This window comes from Petaurus breviceps, unplaced genomic scaffold (genome assembly GCF_028583685.1).
Source record: "Petaurus breviceps papuanus isolate PSGF00001 unplaced genomic scaffold, PetGlider_PUasm1.0 171, whole genome shotgun sequence".
Classification (NCBI taxonomy): Eukaryota; Metazoa; Chordata; class Mammalia; order Diprotodontia; family Petauridae; genus Petaurus; species Petaurus breviceps.
The window spans coordinates 24,492,372-24,513,355 of NW_027185754.1; the positions used below are offsets into that span (position 1 = coordinate 24,492,372).

At 36.5% G+C, this 20,984-nt stretch overlaps 1 protein-coding gene across 3 annotated transcripts in view; it reads right to left on the reverse strand.

Annotated features, from left to right (window-relative positions):
- The window catches only part of PBX3 (PBX homeobox 3), a 302,896-nt gene that overhangs the window by 83,779 nt on the left and 198,133 nt on the right, over nt 1-20,984 (reverse strand). For all 3 annotated transcript variants that reach the window (XM_069082730.1, XM_069082731.1, XM_069082732.1), the window contains exon 3: nt 11,351-11,592. In XM_069082730.1, coding sequence (XP_068938831.1) covers nt 11,351-11,592 — 242 coding nt within the window. The remainder of the gene's footprint in view (nt 1-11,350; nt 11,593-20,984) is intronic.

Below are 20,984 nucleotides of genomic sequence, written 5' to 3' on the forward strand. Positions count from 1 at the left end.
ACTAACTTTAAATGCTTTTGAAGTTTAAGTATTTCACTTACTTTATTTTTCTTGCTTTTTTTGTGACATGGCTAATACATAAATAAGCTTTGTATGATGTCATGAGTAAAAGTGATATCATGTTGCTTTCCTTTTCCGTGAGTAAGGAAGAATTGGAGGGACAGAGAAAATTTGGAACTCAACATTTTAAAAAGAATGTTAAAAAATATTAAATTTTTAAAAAAAACTTATTTGATCCTTCCATTTCTGCTTTGTCCTATATCTCTTCTACTCTTTGTGGCTAAATTTCTTGAGAAAGCTGACAATAGGTATCGCCACCTTCTCTCCTTTAGCTCTCTTCTTAACCCTTTACAGTCTGGCTTCCTATCTTATCATTCCACCAAAATTGCTTTCCAAAGTTACCAATGATTTCTTAACTGTCAAATCCAATGGACTTTTCTTAATTCTCATCCTCCATAATCTCTCTGTAGCCTCTGGCATTGTTGATCAACCTCTCCTCCTTGATATCCTCTTCTTTCTAGGTTTGTGGAAAACCACTCCGACCTTTGATTGCTTCTTCTCAGTCTCCTTTGTTGGGTCCTCTAATAGTAGGAGTCCCATAGCGTTCTGTCCTGTGCCTTTTTCTCCTCTACCCTTATATTACTTCACTTAGTGATCTCATTAGATTCCATAGATTTAATTACCATCTCTATGTTAATGATTCTCAAATCTATTAATCCTGCCCTAACCTCTTTTCTGACCTGCATTTTCCCATCTCCAACTGCGTTTCAGGCATCTTGAACTGGATGTCCAGTAGAAATTTAAAACTCAAAATGTCCAAAACCAAACTCATTATGTTTCTCCCTAAGTCCTCCCTACCGTCTAATTTCCCTATTAATATTGAAGGCAATATCATCCTTCTCATCCTTCAGGCTTGCAACCTAGGATTCATCCTAGATTCCTCACTATCTCTCTCACTCATCTATGTCTCAGTTGTGGCCAAGAGTTGTAGATTTCACCTTTGCAACATCTCTCAAATATGCCCTTTTCTCTTCTGATACTGACACCACTCTGGTATAGACCCTCATTACCTCATGCCTGGATTATACAATAGCCTGCTACCTCAATGCCTGGATTACACAATAGCCTGCTGGAGAGGGATTGGGGGACCAGCCTGTCTCAAGTCTCTCTCCACCAAAATGATTTTCCTAAAGTGTAGGTCTGACTATTTATTGAACCCCACCCCACCCCCCTACTCAATAAACTTCAGTGACAATCTATCACCTTCAGGATCAAATACAAAATCCTCTGATTAGCATTCAAAACCTTTCATAACCTAGCCCCATCCTACTTTTCCAGTTTTCTTATATCTTACTCCCCCACCACATCTTTGATTCAGTGACACTGGCCTCCTGGCTATTCCACGAACAAGATATTCCATCACTCTACTCCAGGCATTTTCTCTGGCTGTCTCCCATACCTGCCTGGAATGCTCTCCCTTCACATATCTGCCTCCTGTCTTCCTTGCCTTCCTTTGAGTCTCAGCTAATATCCTACTTTCTATAGGAAGCCTTTCCCAACTCCTCTTTCTTCCAGTTCCTTCCTTCTCTTAATTATTTCTTATTTATTCTGTATATAGCACTTTTGTACATACTTGTTTGCTTGTTGTCTTTTCCATTAGATTGTGGGATGCCTGAGGGCAGGGACTGTCTTTAGCCTCTTTTTATATCCCTAGTGCGTAGGGCAGTGGTTGACACATGCTTAATAAACATTTACTGACTGACTGAAATAAAAGAGGAACAATAGCTAAAATGAAGAAAGGTTCGTTGGATTCAAGTTGTGAAGTATTTTCAGAGGAGTTTTTATTGGATTCTAGATATAATAGGCAATCATTTATTGAGTTAAAAGAATAACATGGTCAGATTTGTTCTTTTGGAAAATCAATTTTCTCTCACCTCAGATCAAAGAATTGTACATATTCTGAGGCAGGATTTGAACCCACATCTCAGCAAACTCAGGAGCCATCTAGCAGAAGAGATGAGGAAATAGAGACTAAAAAAGATTAAGTGACTTGCCCAAGGTCATACAAGGTAGTATCAGAGACAGGATCTGAAACCAGGTCTTGTGACACCATATGCAGATTTCTTTCTCACTATATCACTTCAATGAATGTAATTTAATTCTTAACTACTAACTTTAACTACTAACAACTTTTCATGAGTTGCTGTGGTCATCCTCTACCACTCAACCTTCTGGTGATGAGCTTCTAATTACTAGGCTGGCTACCTGTTCAGGGAAATAAGGGAAGCAGGGAGAAGTTCTTTCACATACACAAGAGTCATTGACAGCAGGTTTTGGCATATAATCAGTATTCGGGGAAGTACTTAAGGAAAAGCATCAGAGTGGTTGTTCAGTTCAACATTTGTTATCCTTTCCCAAAATGATCTGTAACTTGAAGGCCTTCGAGCAGTCAAACTATGCCTTATTAGCTTTCAGCTCGTGCCTGGCTCCTGTGCTTCACCCTGATTTTGGGTGAATTCAAAAGACATCTGTGAACTCAGAAAACAGGTTCCCAGATGCTTGGGGAGCCTTGGGACCCTTACAATACTTTTGCCTACAGCAAAAATGTATTTCAATGTAATTATAGAAGATAACTTTCAATATGTCACCTCTATTATAGTAGCTGTAAATTATGAACAGAATAGCCCATGTACAAGAATTTCATTTGGCATAAGCAAAGTGGGAGAGCTATTCATGGAGTGATATATCTATATCTATCTGTATGCATTCATATAACTGGCAACACATGTCTAAATCAAACTCTATCTGCAAAAAGTAATCTGTCTATCTTGTTGTAGAAAGATAGAGAGGCCCAGAAAGTCTAGTACAGTGAAAACACTTCCTTGTCTGAAGCATCTTTCCTCAGAGTGATGGGTCTGGAAAAACTAGCTATTTACCAGAAGAAGGATTATGATCTAGAACCCTGAACAAGGCTCTAATTTCATCACTATGGAATGTGCATGATTTGAGGTAAGCAACCGTGCCTCTCTGGAGCTATTATCCTTTCTGTAAAAAAAGGGAGAATGGATAGATCTCAACAATCCTTCCAACTTTCAGGTTTTATAACCTCTATTCTATGCTCTAAAATTCCTTATAGATCTAAAATTCTAGGTACAGGGGTCTTTTCTACTTCTAATGTTTTATCTGTATTCTAAGGTCCCTTTCAGATTGAACATTTTATGTTTTAAGGTTCCTTCCAGCTTTTAACAATGTGTAACTTACTTTCATATACTAACATGATGAAGGCAGAGCTGTACTTAAAGTAAAGAAGATGTGGGTTCAAATCCTGCCTCAGACACTCATTGGCTGTTTGTTCCTGAGAAAGTTACTTAACTACTCTCAGCTCTCTTCATCTGTAAAATGGGAATGATAATATTATCTACTTCATAGGATTGTGGTGAGGATCAAATGAGATAACATCTGTAAAGTACTTTACAAACTTTAAAGTACTGTGTAAATGCTGGCTATTATTATTAATTATTGTTTTAATTACTACACAATGTTTGGGAGATGAGCAACATGATTTTAATGCTTTCCATATGTGTAAGACAAACCACTTTTATCTCTCAGCTGTTAAGTCAATGTTCCTGAGGCACAGTGTTATATTTTGCTGCAAACCCTGAAAAATTATCATATTTCTTTAAATCAGACATTTCTGGGTGTCAGGATCAACAAAAGGGAAGTTCTATGTTTTAAATCAGCTTTGCCTCTCTCTCTTAGTTGTAGCAGCTTTTGTGAACTGACTCCAGTTTCCTGAAGTTTGGATGGATAGGTCTGACATTTCACCAGCAGCCTTTATAAAAGACTAAAAATGGTATGCTGCTAGAATCATTAAACCTGGCTCTCTTAGAATCAAATGACATTTTCATGAAAATTATTTTAAACTAGCATTTCAAAAGACAGGGATGTTACTGAAATACACACATACTCCTAAGCATTCCAGCTTAAATTTATTCTAGCTCAAACTCTAGTTTTAAGTCTGCTTAGCTTTGTAAATGTGGCTGTGTTTATAAGGTACTTTAATTTACTGCAGTAGTGGTGTTTGTTAATTTTATGGCAATCTAAATCTAAAAAGGCTTCAGATATATTTTCATTACATTCTCATTGAAGTATATAGAAGAGAGCAGAAGGGCAAGATTTCAGCACAGTATAAACACACATACACACATATATACATTCACATACACACATATATACATTCACATATACACATATATATTTATATGTGTGTATATTATATATATTTTATATGTGTGTGTATATATACATACATATATATATATTTTTTTTTTCTTTATACTATAAAGCTTCTTATCTCTTCCATTGTGTTCTCTGAAATGCTTGCTCCCCAGGCAAGAAACTTGCTTTGATCTTAAATCCTTTCCCATTCCTTCCATCCTTTGGTTCTCACTAAAATCTGGATCATTCCTGATGACAGCCTCCCTAGTGATTCTTTCCCATCCTGCCTGCACTCCCACTCATTTCCCTAACTCATTTGTCGAGGTGGGAGAGTGGGAATACTCCTTATTTCCCAATGCCATTTACAAATTCTCCCTTACTCTTTTATCAACTCAAACTTCTGGCATTTGATATCTACTAACTTTCAGGACACTCTTCTTTCCTCAAGAAGTTCAATGCTTGGTTTAGTGTCTTTCTCTCCTCCCCGACTATTGCTTTCATCCAAGGGGGCTTCAATATATATTTCCTTAAACACCATAAAAACCATACTAACTGGATCCACTACAAATTACATTACCTAATCTCAACTGGACCTCATTGAGCAATGAAATCCTTTTCTACCTTCCTAATTAACTCATTCTTCCACTTACCACAGAGACACTTAAAAAACTTTTTCTATCTCCACATAGCTCCCATAGCTCCTTCTCCCCACACTCTCTCTCATCTAAGAACCTTGCCTCATATTTCGCTGGAAAAAAAAAAATGAGGCCATTTACTAAATCTTTAGATTGGTGCTCAAAGATCTTCATAAACTGTTTTCCCCCCACCTTTCTAATCTTCTTACTCCATCTCCTAACTCCTGGCATTTTCACTGGCTGTCACCCCAAGTCTGAAATTCTCCCTTTCTTCATCTCTGCCTCCTGGCTTCCCTGGTTTCCTTCAAGTCTCAGCTAAAATCCTACCTTCTACAGGAAGCCTTTCCTTAATCTCCTTAATTCTGCTGCCTTCACTTTCTCTTGATTGGTATTTCCAATTTATCCTGCATCTAGTCACTTGTATGTTATCTCCTCCATTAGAGTGAGCTCTCAGAGAACAAAGACTTGTCTTTGTATCCCCAAGACTCAGCATGGCACACACAGAAGGAATTTAACGTTTATTGACAAATTGATAGAAAAGCTCGAGAAAGGCAAATCAATTAATATACTGGTGGTAAAACTGGTAAAAACCATTCTGGAAAACAACTGGTAATAATGAGAAAAAAAGTTATTTAACTGTTCATAACTTTTGACCTACAACCTCATTCAAGGCATGCCCCTAAGTGGTCAAAGACAAAAAAAACCTCACAAATATCCAAAAAGCCATGTCTCACTTACCACCTTCTGTACTCTAGCCAGAACCAGAGCTGCTTCTCCAGTACTCCCAAGAGAATCTTGCATTCTGCTCCTGGGATGCTCATCTCTGATAGGTGAGCTTTCACTTCATCTTGCCTGGAATCAGATCTCCATATCATATTCCAACTACTATTCCCAAATATTATTACCACTCTTTATATGTTGTCTTCCCCCAAAAAATGTAAACTCCTTGAGGGTAAATACTATTTTACTTGTTTATACTTATACCCCTATAATTTAACACAGTGCCTGACAAATAATGAGTATATTATAAATCAAGTACCTATCTGTCTTTCTATAGTAGTACTTTTTGCAATAGCAAAAAAATATATGTATGTATATATGAAAAAATTAGGTACTCACCAAATGGGCTGGACAAACTGTGACATATGAAAGTAATGGAATACTATTGCGTTGTAAGAAAGGACAACTATGAGAAATTCAGAGATACAAGAAAAGGCTTATATGAACTAATGCAGAGGTCAAGTACACAAAACTAGGAAAACATAATGACTTCAATAGTGCCAACAGGAAAACAAAGAACCACAAAAACTAAAAGATGGTCTAATTGTAATAACCAAGTTCTGTCTTGAAGAACAGATAATGATATTTACCTACCTCCTTTTGATAAAAGGTGAAAAATGTTCATGCTGTCAGGATCACTATGATCTTTTCTGGCTCAGAATACTATGAACCTATAACTCTGAGCTTATGACTTAAATACACAAAGGAGCAGAGAATTTTAGAGTGCAAAGGTCCCTCAGAGGTTGCCACTGCATTTGACTTTAGGGCATTCAGGCAGTGTTTTAGTGGATAGAGAGCTAGGCCTAGAGTCTAAAAGAGCTGAGTTCAAATCTAGTGTCAGATACTTGTGTGACCTGGGCAAGTCACTTAACCTCTATTTGCCTTAGTTTCCTCAATTGCAATTGGGGATAATAATAGCACCTATCTCTCAGGGTCGTTGTGAAGATCAAATGAAGAATTTGTAAAGCACTTAGCACAGTGCCTAGCACATAGCAGGAGTTACACAAATGCTTATTCCCTTCTCTTTCCATAAAGAAGAAACAATTGCATCACAGTGATTTATTCAGCTTTTAGCATGTTATCCCAATGTGAAACTTCTACAGCTCAGAACAAATGATTTAATCTCTTGGATCCAGTTTCATCACCTGCAAAATGAGGGGGTTAGACTTCTTACCCAAACTATTTCAATATTATCCTTTTTGGTCTCCTTCCTGGTAGTATCCTCCCACTCCAATCAATCTTTATATTCAATCAATCAATCAATAAAGTGATTTTGCCTATTACTTCAAGGAAAAAAGATAAACTTAAGATTTGGCATTTAAAGCTTTTTTTTAACCTGGCCCAACTTATCTTTTTATATTTATTACACTTTACCCCTTTTCCACATAATCTATGGTTTAGCCAAACTGGCCTTCTTGCTATTCCTCAAATCTCTCATTTACATGCATTTGACTGGCTGTCCCTCATGCAAAGAACGCACACCTTCTTCACCCCTCACCTCTACCTCTTGGAATCTCTGGTTTCCTTCGACTCAACTCAATAGCTATCTTCTGTAAGAGGACTTTCTTACTGTTCCACCTAACTATCCTATATGTGCTTTGTGTTTTTTTATATATACATTTACGTACATACATACGTGTGTGTATATATGTAAATATATATTATAGTCATTTATTGTCACATCTTGTCTCCCACATGAGACTATCAGCTCCTTGCAGACAGAAACTATTTCAAGTTTATCTTCACATCCCCAGCAACTAGAATAAGGGTCTGACACATGGTAAGCCATTAATAAATAATGTGATTGACTAGATGACAGTTTCTAAGGTCTTTTCCAGCTCTAAGTATTGTGATTCTGATTATACTGACAACAAACTATGGCACTTTTTAATTTTTTTTAAAGCAGTCTGGGTTAAGTAACTTGCTCAAGGTTACACGGCCAGTTATTTTTGTGTGGGTGCCGAGTATCTGAGGCTAGAACGAATCCCAGGTCTCCCAACGCTGGGGCCAGCACTCTTACTCACTGCACCACCTGGCCACCCCTAAGCAATTGGGGTTAAGTAACTTGCTCAAGGTTACATGGCCAGTTATTTTTGTGTGGGTGTTAAGTATCTGAGGCCAGAACCAATCCCAAGTGTCCCAACACTGGGGCCGGCGCTCTTACTCTCTGCACTACCTGGCTGCCCCCAAACTATGGCACTTTCAAGAAGGTCAATTAGTCATATTTTTAAAAACCCTAAGATTCAGTCTATAAAACTCAGTAAGTTCCCATACAGCCTTTTAACTAAAGTCCTAGCACTATGCTTGTTCATAAAGGACATGTCAATAGAATGCAAGCCCTGGCAGGTTCTGCCAAGATAGAACGACTTCAATTAAAAGCTAATCAACAGACTGTTGTCAGAGGTCAAGCCCAACTAAATGAAGTGAGCCTCATCACAAAAAGGTTAGTTACCAAGTGATGAATTTTCTTCAGCAACAGCAAGCAGGGTCACAAACTATATCAATGGAAGGGACATCCTCACTAGAGAAATCATGAATATTTTGAAATAATGAAGTATACAGGGCCTATATGCAGCCTTTTTGAAAATATTTTTCTTTAAGTGGAAAGAAAAACAAATACAAGTGTCTACATCACTATTTCTAAATAATCTCAGATGAATTAACATCTACAGTTGAATTTAATTCCTACATATATTAGCTTTATTTTTTTTTTCATTTAAAATCATAGGAAATAGAATGTATTCATACCTTTCCAGTCTTATCTCCATGACTCAGCTTGGTCCCAAAGAAAATTTGGAAATACATCTTCCTTAGAGGGTAGTATGGCACAGTGGAAAGAATACTGGCTCTGAAGTCAAAGAACTTAGGTTCCCCTTTACCTCTGTGACTTACTACCTGAGTGATTTTGGATAAGTCATTTATGGTACCTCAACCTCAGTTTCTTTACCTGTAAAATGAGGAGGTTGGATTAGATGGCCTCTGAGATCCTTTTCAGTCCTGGATCTATCACCCTATGATCTATTCAGAAGAAAGTTACAGATGCAGAATGTCTATCAGTCATGGTCACTGTGTTGGTCAGCTTTGTTTAACTATTCTTTTTTGTTATAAGGGAGAGTTTGGGGGGGGGGGGGTTTGGTGGAAGGGAGTTATATTTGAAAATGACTGATGATAAAAACCATCAATAAAACCTTTTTTTTTTTTTTAAAGAAGAAGGCATCTAGGCTCAAGGGACTGAAATCGGTGACAATAAAGATACACCGTAATTCTGCAAAGTCCCACCAAAACTCAGTGTGCTACCCATTTGCCTTTTCTACTTCATAACATTCTCCTTAAGGCAATCAGGGAATGTTTAACAAGTAAGGACAATATAACTATGTTAAACACTAAGTTGTACTATTAAGAAAAATGCTAAAATTAGAAACATTTATTCATGCTCCATGCAACCTTTTAAAACTGAACAATTTGGTTTACTTAAAATTATTCATGTCATATCAGAGAGCTATGTCCTTGTTAAGTACAATATACAATTATTTTTCTTAAATTCTTAAACTTTCCCTTACATAAAAAAATAGTATTATAAACAAGACATGAAAAGTTTAAGCTCCCCAAAGCATACTTTACAAAAAGTTATGAAAATAAAGAAAAATCTTCCACTGATTGTGGTATGAATTTGGTGCTTGATTCTCAAAGGATATATCAGGAGAGCCAAACCTAACAGGTTAGATCCAGTGAAGTACTGTGTACCACTTTAGATAAGGTCATAAGATCATCACCAGGAAGGTGGTCACTGTATGATATTTTATAGTCAAAGGAACTTATGAAGACCATCTAAGGTAAGGAGGCATTATTATTTCTGTTGATAAAGGACATAACTAAACTGATAAAATGATGATCTCATGAAGTATTTTTACAGATTATCTCAGAAAAGGAATATGGTTTTTATGTCTACAAATAAGAAAAAATCAACACACAAGCTAAATGAATTATGCAGATAACCATTCAGCTTTTGGAGATTCCTATGGGCAAGCCAATAGTCATTTGAGGGAAGGAGAGTTTGGTGGTTAATCTATTTTACAAAATTTACAGTCCCAGGATAAATGCTTAAAGATTTAATGATAATAGTGGCTGTATATAACTTCATGAAGACCATCTAACTAAGGTATGGATATGTTCTGATCTGCATTGATGAAAGAAGTACTCACATGAAATTAGATTTTTCATACTACCAAAAACTAAAAGCAATAGAAAACAGACTGAATTACAAAATCTCAGAGTTAAAAGGGAATTTAGAAATCATTTAGTCCAACATATACATAAGTCAGAATCTCTTCTACAACATCCCTGACAAGTGCCTGACCATCCTTCACTTGATTACTTTCAATGATATCTTCCCAATACCTCCCTTAGGTAACCAGTTCCACTTTAGGACAGCTCTAATTGTTCAAGAAGTTTTTCCTTAAATCAAACTAATGTGACCTCCCCTTGTCATTCATTCTAGGTCTTCCCTCTGGAACCAAGTACAACAAGCTTAATCCTTCCACATGACAGCCATTAAATGCTAACAGAAAATGATCAGATGCCAGCCCATCCCAAGTCTTCTCTTCTCTAGGCTTATCATTCCCTGTTCACCATCAGACACATACATGAAAACCACACCACCTACCACTGAAGTATACTTATGTCTGAGAAAGAAATAACCAAAATATTAACAGCTCTATAATCAAAATATGTGAGAAAGGCAATGGAGGCTAATGCAATAAAAATTGGCTAAGGAACTCAGGAAAGGAGAATGAAATGAACAGAACTAAAATTGGACAGGTTCCCAGTACTAAAAATGGAGACATTTCATGACATTTGTCCTAAAAAGCAGACCACAAGAGTTTAGTACGTGGATTTTAACACACATTGTATGAGATTTTCTGAGAGTATCTTTCATCAAATAGGAATCATTAGTGCCAAAATAATACCTAAAATGTGTTGTGAATGGACCAACACCTTTTCAATACATCACTAGGAAAAGTCTTCACAATCTAATCCTTTTTTAAGAAGCAGAATTCTTAAAAAAAAAAAAAAAAAAGAAGAAGCAACTTCTTGCAAGATATACTTTCCCTCCCCTAAAATATAAATTTTTCTGGGAGCCTACCCCCTCACAGAGATGATGCCAGAGCCTAATTACTTTGTAAGGTTAAGTTTGTTACCTAAAATGGTCTCTTTGGAAGCTACACTTTGTAATCCTTATGGTTTGATCCACCGAAGAACCTATGTCTTGACCTAAAGGATCCAGGAGGGTTTACTACAGGCTTCTAGAACTCACACGATCAGAGAATAAAAGCTCACTGCACAAAAGTAGGTTCCAACCTTAGAATCCTGTTCCTTTCAAGATTGCTTCTTATAGTACACACCCCAGATAATACTCACACACAAATGACAATTGCAAATTACTTTGGTTTTAGCTGCTAAAAAAGAGTTCAAAATTGAGGCAAATAGGGATTGGTGGGAGAAGTAAGAAACTAATACACAAGATAAAATAATTCTCAACCTCAAGGAGTCTTCATTCCATTTAATCAAATAACTCACTTGTATTTTTTACACTCACTTTATTTAATTTTCTCTTTGTTTTAACTCCTACACCTCACAGCCCCTGGATTTGGTTAATGCAGTCTAAGAGAAGAGCAATAGCAGGTTTGCGCAGGACTATGAGAGTGGTGGCTGCTGACCTGTTCATATTTCTCCAGTTCTGTGTGATAGATTTGTCTGATCTGGGTCAATTTGGCTCTGTAATCTGAGTGTTCAATAGAGTTATCTGAAGAACCTCCAGAGGCGGCTGCGGCTGCAGCTGCTGCTGCCGATCCCCCACCTTTCTCAGGACCTGAAACCCCTTCTGCCAATAGCATATTGTCCAGTCTCATTAGCTGGGGATCTGGAGGGTCCTCCTCCTGGGCTCCTCTGATGCTGAGACCTTCAAAAAAGGAGAGAGAGAAGGGATGGGTGGAGAGGGGAGCAGGGAGGTGGAAAGAGAGAATAGACAAGATGAGAATTCTATTTCAGAAAATGGTCAAACAGAAATATCGTCACATTTTATTTCAAATATGATTAATTCCTTGTTGATATTTCACACAATTATAGAATCAAAGAACAAGAAGTAACTCTTCAGAACATCTAGTCAAACTCTTTGATTTTTTAGGAAACTGTGGCTCAGAAATGAAATGACTTGTCCCAAGTCCAATGTTAATGGCAATCCAGGACTAGAAACTAGTTCTCTTTGTCTCCCTATCAGTTCTTTCTATTAAACCACATCAAGTTCTCCCTCAATACCTGAAAGTTACTCCCAAGTTCATATTTACATGATCCTAGAAATTCAAAGGTCTTCTGCTACAATTTTCCCCCATATGTTAATGCCATTCAAGAAGGAAGGGGGGGTGGGAGGGAGAGAGGGAGGGAGCAGGAGGGGGGGAGACAGAGAGAGAGAGAGAAGGAGGAGGAGGAGAAGAAGAGGAAGGAAGGAAGGAAGGAAGGAAGGAAGGAAGGAAGGAAGGAAGGAAGGAAGGAAGGAAGGAAGGAAGGAAGGAAGGAAGGAAGGAAGGAAGGAAGGAAGGAAGGAAGGAAGGAAGGGAGAAATGTGAGTTTCTGTTTAAGACATTTAATGTCTCACTTCCCCAGATTTGGATAACACATTTTTTTAATGGAAAAAGCAAAAAACAACACCTAGAGAGGTAAATATACTGGAAAAGGAACATCATCACCACTCCTATTCCTGTATCATTTTGTTTAAGGTGCATTTGTTTCACAATTGTGAGGTAGGACTGTCATCCTCATTTTGTAGATGAGGAAACTAAGGGTCAGAGAGGTAAGGGACTCCTTGTCAAATATGGTACAGTTGTCAATTGTGCTCTTCATGCAGTTGTCAAACAATTTTCCTCAAAACAGAGTAGGAAACTGAAGCCTTAGTGAGGGGAAATGACTGCCTGATGTTACATTTCTAGGAAGTGATGAGCCAGAACTCAGACCCAGGTGTTCTGCTGCCCAGTACAGAGTTGACAGCCACAGGGCAAACAAACAAAAGTGGCTGTTGTATTTTTCTGGTTGGTCAGACCCAGAATCTAAACCCATTTTTGAATGTTTAAGTCACATGCTTTCTTCCCAAAATGGAAAATAAAGAGAATGAGATGGACTTTTTAAAGTGTAATTTGAGGGGGAGAAAAGAAACATATACATTATGAATTAATTGGCCATGCTGACTTTTTTTTTAATTATACAGATGCTGTTAAGCAATTTCCAGCCAACTATAAAACAAGGATACTAAATACAGTGTTAAAAATGTTCTACCAATATAGCACTACATTACTGGGCACAGCACTCTCAATCTAATTTCTCTGTTCGATCAAGAACTTCCTAAGTGATGCCCAGTCAGCAATCTCATCAGAGGACTTGGGATCATGGCTGACAATTCATAGGTTTAATCAGGTCATGCAGGCTCTCTGCCAAGATGCTATCAACAGTGCAGCAAACAAAGTTTTAAAATAATTATAGTGGTGTAAAAAGCACCAGAGTCATGGCAGCTTCAAATCAGCATTTTCATTAGAGTTGTAACACAACCTAAAATATCCCAGCCCAATTAACCTCTTTAAATCTGTTTAAAAACAGGTATTCACGCACTAGTTACACAGCATCCCCATGGAGATTAAGTTGGCAACGGACATGTTTGCATTCGGATTCTGCCTTCCACGTCTGCGCCCGGAGTTATTTACAGACAGTGGGACACACTCTGTGTGTTGAGTGCAGCTTACATGACAGTAACATCTATAAGCTGCCAACCACTCAAGTGAATAGCAGCATTGCTATTGTATATGCTAACTTGGATTTCCCATCAATTGTGTGAAAACACATTTGGTTCCTAGGTGCCCTGAGTTACACAATATAGCAAGATGCTACAATCTATCTTTGGCTAACCTCACAGATGAAGTTTGAATTTCAGAAGAAGCTATCACCTTCATTTAAAAATATAATTCTACATAATTTCAGGTGAATAATAAAAATGTATCATCAATATTTAAAATTATTTCTGTCACCTATTCAGAGGTTAATGGACAGACAAGATTTGCAAACATAATATAGTAAGACCATAAATTAATTTAAGGAGCCAAAGTTACTTCTAGAACTCTTCACAAGAAAATATAATATAGCAGTAAGATTAATTTAAGATACAGTCAAGTAGATCATATTGATGTCTTATCCTGCTCTAAACCACCACATTTTCCAAATACTTGTTAAGACAGATTTATTATATTTGTATTTCCATATCTTCACCTTTCCTTTTTCATAATTCATTCTCTCTGGTGCTATATATTCCTGTGACCCAGAAATTCCTACTGCTTCGGTATAGTAGAAAAAACACTTGTTTTAGAATCTGAAGAACTGAGTCTGAAGCCTGTTTTTGTCATTTCCTATGTAATGTTAAGCAATTATTTCTCTGTAAGTTTCAGTTTCCTAATCTACAAAATGAGTGGAACTATATTTAAGGTCTTTTCAAACTCTAAAATCCTATTTATTTATCTACCAATTGATCTACTTATTTCTGTATTTTAAATTACCTTCATCAGTTGGCTGAAGAGTATAGTATTATTATCTTAGATTTGGGACATAAACACATATTTCCAAACATTCTGTAAAAAAAAAACACCCTGATTTTTACCCATTTTGCTACATTTGATTTAACTTTTCCTTTTAGTCTAAATACTAACTCATATTTTTATCTCCATTTCCTTTTTCTCCCTTAAAGTTTGGGTACATTCTATTGCCTCTATTTATTTAGATATTCTTTATCTACTTTTAGCTTTTTCATCAGCTTCCCTTTCTATTCATCCAAACTGTCTTTTTCTATTTGGCATGTAGACCAAAGTAAGGCCATTTACAACTCCCAAGTCTTTGAATCATCATAGCATTGCAGGATTTAAAGCTGAAAAGGGTCTTGAAGATTACACTGTCATTTTAAAGATGGAATAACTGAGTATCTGAGATAAAAGTACCTTGTCAACAACAACCACAGCAACTGCATTCAGCATTTATCATGTGCCTGCTATATGTCAGGTACCATGCTAAGTACTAGATGGACTGAAAAGGCAAAAATAGTCCCTGTCCTCAATGAGCTCACTGTCTAATAAGGGAAATAACATGTACACAACTATGTACAAACAAGATATACATAGGATAAACTGAAGGTTATTTCAAAGTGAAAACACTAGTATTAAAGGGGGTAAGAAAAGGCTTCTTGTAGTTTAACTGAGTCTTGAAGAAAACAGGGAAGTCAGGAGGCAGAGTTAAAGAGGAAGAGCATTGTAAGCATGGTGAACAGCTAAGGAAAATGCACAGAGTCAGGAGATAGAATATCTTGTGCAAGGAACAAGGAGGAGGCCAGTGTTGTAGGATCATCAAGTATAGGGAGGGAAACAAGGTCTAAAAAAGACAGAAAAAATGGAAAAGGTCCAGACTGAGAAGACTTTTAAATACCCAAATAAAGGATTTTATATTTGTTCCTAAAACTAACAAAGAACCACTGCAGCTCACTGAATGTGGAGATAAACTTTAGAAGGATTATTCCGATAGAAGAGAATAGACTTGAGTTGGGAGACACTTTAGTACAGATGTGAAGTGAAGAGGGTCTGCAACAATGTTGGTAGTTGCATCAGAGGAAAAAATGGGGTATATTAGATGTTCAGAAGATGGAACTGACAAGAAATGGCAACAGATTGGATATGGAGGGTAGGAGAAAGTAAGGCATTAAGGATGATACCTAGCTTGCAAATTTGGGGTGACTAGCCATATCTTCAATAGTAATAGGGAAGAAGCTAGCAAGAGGGGCAGGGAGGGTTTGGAGGGAAAGAAAAGACATTCAGGTTTGGACATGGTGACTTTAAGATATCTTTGGATATCTTAAGATGTACAATAGGCAATAGAAAATGAGATTGGAAATGAGAGACTGAAGGTCAGAAGAGAGGTTAGAGTTGGATCAGGGGTGAGAAACCTATGGCTAATCAAGGCCACATGTAGCCCTCTAGGTCCTCAAATGCAGCCCTTTGACTGAATCCAAACTTCACAGAGCAAATCCCCTTAATAAGAGGATTTGTTCTGTAAAACTTAGTCAAAAGGCCATACCCAAGGACCTAGAAGGCCACATGTGGCCTCAAAGCCTCAGTTCCCCCACTGGGATGTTGAACAAATAGATTTGAGAATCATTTATTCAGATCAGCGTTCCCTTAACTTTGGGTCGAGCAAGACTCCATGAAAAATTTGTCAACAGTAAAAGGTTTCTGAACATGCAACCACCAAAAATTAATAAAAAATCAAACACATAATGAATCTAAAGTGTTTCTGGTAGCACTTGCCCATAGTGTTGCAACAAGCAACTTCACTGGTTCTGAATTGGTTCACTGGTTCTTGGTTCTGAATACAAAGCATGTGTACTTTGCACTATGTGTGCCCTCAGGTCATGCAATGCAGACTAATGCTGCCTAAACTTGAAAAGGGTTCACAAATGGGAAAAAAAAAATTTAAGAAGCCCTGGTATAGATGATGATTATTCATTGAGTTGGATTCTATAGTCCATGGGAGCTAATGAGATCATCAAGTGAATTAGTATAGAGGAAAAAGAGAAGAGGGCCCAGGACAGAACCTAGGGGGCACTCATAGTTAGCAGGCACAATCTTAATCACGATCTAGCAAAGGAGACAGAAAAAGAGCAATCAGACAGGCAAAAAGGGAAAAGGAGTACCAGAAAAGCTAAGAGAAAAGAATATCAAGGAGAAGAGGGTGACTTGACAATGTCAAAGACTGCAGAGAGGTCAAGTCAGATAAGTAATAGCAAAAGCTTACATTTCTATAGCACTTTAAGATTTTCAAACTGCTGTTCCATGAATTGCATGAGCTGAGTAATGAAAATATTATCCCCATTTTTACAGAGAAGGAAAATAAGTCCCAGAAAGGTAAAGTGTCTTCAGAGTTAGAAACCAGATTTGGAACCCAGATCATCTGACTCCAATGCTTAGCACAGTGGCTGGCACATAGTAGGTGCCAATGTTTACTGAAATGTTTAATTTCAATGTTTACTTAAATGTTTACTGAATGACTCCAAACTCAGTGAAATTTTCATGCTAGCTGGTTGTCCTCATGCCAGCAGCTCCCATATAGTAATCCATGGAACCACATTATTTGGCATAACATAAAAGTAGACTCCATGAAAAAAAAACTTGCTTGTGATATCTTTCATTTTAAAATATTAAATATGAAATATGTCAAAATCTATAAAAATGATATGAAAATATAATTTCCTCTATATTGTGCCCAGATGTCAATTCCCACTTACAGCATTAGGGGGAAAGGGTCAGGATTCAATACCTTCAGAACTCCATCAATAGTGTTGGTTTCATCAATGAATTTCAAAAAATATTCCTTAGCCAAATAAGTTTCAGAACTGCTAGTCTTTAATGTAACCTATTAACAAAGTTAAGTGCTTTCCCACTCAATCAATAAGCATCTACTACTGTATTGTCATTAAATATAAAGACAAAAATGAAATAACAACTGTCCTCAAGAAGCTTACATTCTGTCAAGTGAGACAAGTACATAAAGAAGTATATAGAAAACAAAAATAAGGTAATTTTGGAAGAGATGTCACTAGGATCTGGGGGCAGGGGGAAGAAGTGTCAAGAAAAGCTACATATAGGATAAGTAAATGTATGATTATAAGAGGTAAAAGTAAAAAGGAAGTACATTACAGGCATAAGAATAGCTGGTGCAAAGGCACTGAGAGGGACTATCACATGAGGAATGGAAATGAGGCCAGATTGGCTGAACCAAAGAACACAGGAAGGAAAGTAATGTATATTAAGCTAGAAAGATAGGATGGAGCCAGCTTTTAAAGGACTTTAAACAGCAAACGTGGCAAACAAGGGAAAATCTTTAATAGTTTTTTTTAATACAAAAGGGACCAGATTGTAAAGGAGGGAATGGAAGTCAATTCATCAAGAAAGAATGCAAAGGGATACAAACATTCACCATCTGTGGTACTATTTTACACACCCAATATGTACATGTAAAATATTTCTGACTTTCTGTTTCAGAAGGAACAGATACAATTAAAGACAATTATAATAAGTGTATATTTACTGCTAGTAGCACAGTTATAGAGCTACTTAGGAAAGTCCTCTCTCACTTAAAAAATTATACATATGTATATTAGATCTCTAAGAATCTGTGGCAACTATAGAGATGACTGTGTTAATCTAATCCTATAGTCATTTCGTAAATTACAAGTATTACATCTAGTCAAGAAAATTTAATAAAAAGCTCAACTTTCCTTTCATTAAAAAAAACCTATCAAAGCTTTTTGTGACATAACACATACTGAAGGCCCTTTATCAACAATTTATTCACATGTGAAGTTTAATCAATAGTTTGGGGAAAAAAAGTCACTCAACTGATTTTCTCTTTGACAAGTCATGATTACAGATCTCCAAGGGCCATATTATAATTTACTTGAGATCTGTTTTCCTAAATTTTTTTGCAATTTGAATAATTATATTAGCTTGCTACCCATATATATATATATATATATATATATACATACACACATATATTTGTGTATATATATGCATATATATATATATTATTGCACTTACATGTCAAATTTCTATTATACTACAAACTCATAAGCTTCGTAACTAAGGCAAACCATTACCTAACTCTACAAGGTTGGTCAGATTTCCACCTCTGAAATGGTAAAGTTCCATAAGAGCAGGGACAGTGCCTTAATTAAATTTCATATCTCTTCTAGTAGCTGGCACAATACCCTGCAAACAAGACACATTTATCAAGGTCTGCAGATCTAAAAATAGGTCATACTTTTTCCTCTAAGTCTGATTTGTATAAAACATGAGAATGGTTATGATCATGTTATCTTTTAGCATATAATTTTTAAAAATTTTTTCAAGGAAATCTCAATTCAGGAACTTTGCCTATATTTTGAGAGTGGCTTATATTCAAGCGAATACCTCAAGCATTTTTTCATCTGCATAATATGGCTTTCCCTTTTTCCTCACCACATCCACTTAGGCATTTATTACTGTTGATCTCACAAGCAGTGCAATGCCTCATAGAAGCCAGGTGTCTATCAATAATAGCAATAAAAATCTTCATATTTATGTAGCATTTATGGTTTTTAAAGTACTTCCCATACATTACTTCATGTAGTAATTACAATAACCTAGATGTAAGTAGTACAAATATTATCTTCTTTTATAGATGAGGAAACTGAGGTTTAAAGAGATTAAATGATTGGTCTAATATTACACCAGTTATTAGGGAACCATTAAGGGTACTATTACATGTCTGGACCAAGAGCAGAACCCAGGTCCTCTGACACTAAATCCAATGTTCTTTCCCTTACAACACCACTGTACTACCTCCCCAATAATAACAACAATTACATGGTGCTTTATGTTTACAAAGTCATTTCTTTATAATAACTCTGTGAGAGAGGTAGGACAAGTATTAATTAATGTTCCTATTTTCTAGATAAGTAAACTAAAGTCACAGAGCAGTGAAGTGATTGCCCATGGTCATAAAATGAATACATGTTGGAGCCAGGATTTAACTCTGGTCTTCTGGCTCCTAGTTGAGTACTTTTTCCATGAAATCATACTATTTCCAATGTTATCAACCTCTCAGTGCACTATAAGTATGTTAATTAACTCCAAAGTAGGTTGAACTAGAATGAATCTGTAAAATGAGAGATTTATATTAATCTCTAAAGTCTCTTCCAACTCTAAATTCTACAATCCTACAAAATGAACTCTGTATTACTCAAAAGGCAAAATATTCAAATTGAAATAAAAAGATCAAAAGAAACTTTGTCTTCTTTGCTTCCATACTATAATGCATATTATATACATATGTACATGTATATAATATACACACCAGTATTCCAATGGATTTTTATAAAGTTTGAAATCTAAGACCTCTGACAACCAATGTACTATAAGGTTAATAAAACCTATTTTTGCAACTGATTTTAATCTACTTATAACCATAACATTCATTTCAGGATTCCTAAGATTTAGACAAATCACATAAACAGACACTAAAACATTGTTCAATAATGAACTTGGCTTTGTTGTAAAGCCCACAGTTTTTGCATATCTTTCAGCAAATCCTAATTAGCCGCCTTTCAACATGCTGTGCACCTGCCCCACAGATAATAGAAGCGAGCATCTGCACAGTCTACTGCATTCTGAGGGCAATAAATAAATTGCAGGTCAAAATTATTACAAAGCTTTCTCCGAATAAACCCATATCCTTCATAATACAAAGCTGCAGATGTGAAAAGTACCTAAAACCCACTCAAATAGTATGATTACAGGGGCTGTTTGAGTTTAATAATTTGACTGTAATTCAGGCATTTTCAACAGCTCATTAAGGGTTCATTAATATATAGGCAAGCTTTTGAATTATAAATAAGCAGATTAGGGAACTGCAGTGGCTGAATTGTACAGTAGTGGCCTCTCTAAAAGAACAATATTGTGAGCAGAATGACTGCTTGACCCAAGAGATTTAAGGTACAAATGCAGGGCACTAACTCAGCTTCGTGGTTTCCATGATCCAAGTGAAAAATACATTTGATAACCACTGATTATCCATGATTGAACTGGTTTCAGTACATGGGTATTTCAGATGTGTTCTATTTGCAGTCATATATTAAATTAGATATAACCCAAGTCTAAACCTAAACTCTGAACAAAATATTTTCACAATCAAAATTTTCTGATAAGAGGTAATTTCCCTGGCAACAATGGGCAAAAATATCCAGAAGATCATTTCTATTCTGAAAAGAATATCTTATCAGCACTGAATGTCACTTCCCTTCTCTGGCTCTTCTCTAGGTCTTATCTGTAAAATGAGAGGATTATACTACATGACCCCTTAAGTTTCATTTCCAATTCTAATGTTCTGTTTTCAGATCTCTTCCATAACTAACATGCTCCTTACATCCCCACAGGATGTCCTCCACACTTAGAATGGACCTCCTCTTCTCTCTCTCTCTCTAGCTATGAGAATCCTTGTCTTCTTCAAGTCTCAGTTGAGGTGCCACATTCTTGATCCCTTCCCTCACTTGTTAACATGGTGCATTGGACATAATGGGTGGGGTTGGGTTCATAAATGCTTATTGTATCAATGAATTAAATTAGCACTGTCATCCTCCTCAAAATTTCCTTATATTTACTTATCTGTGTACATGTTAAAGAACATAAGCTCCTTAAAGGTAGATAAAATTTCCTTTTTGTCTTTGTATCAACAGTG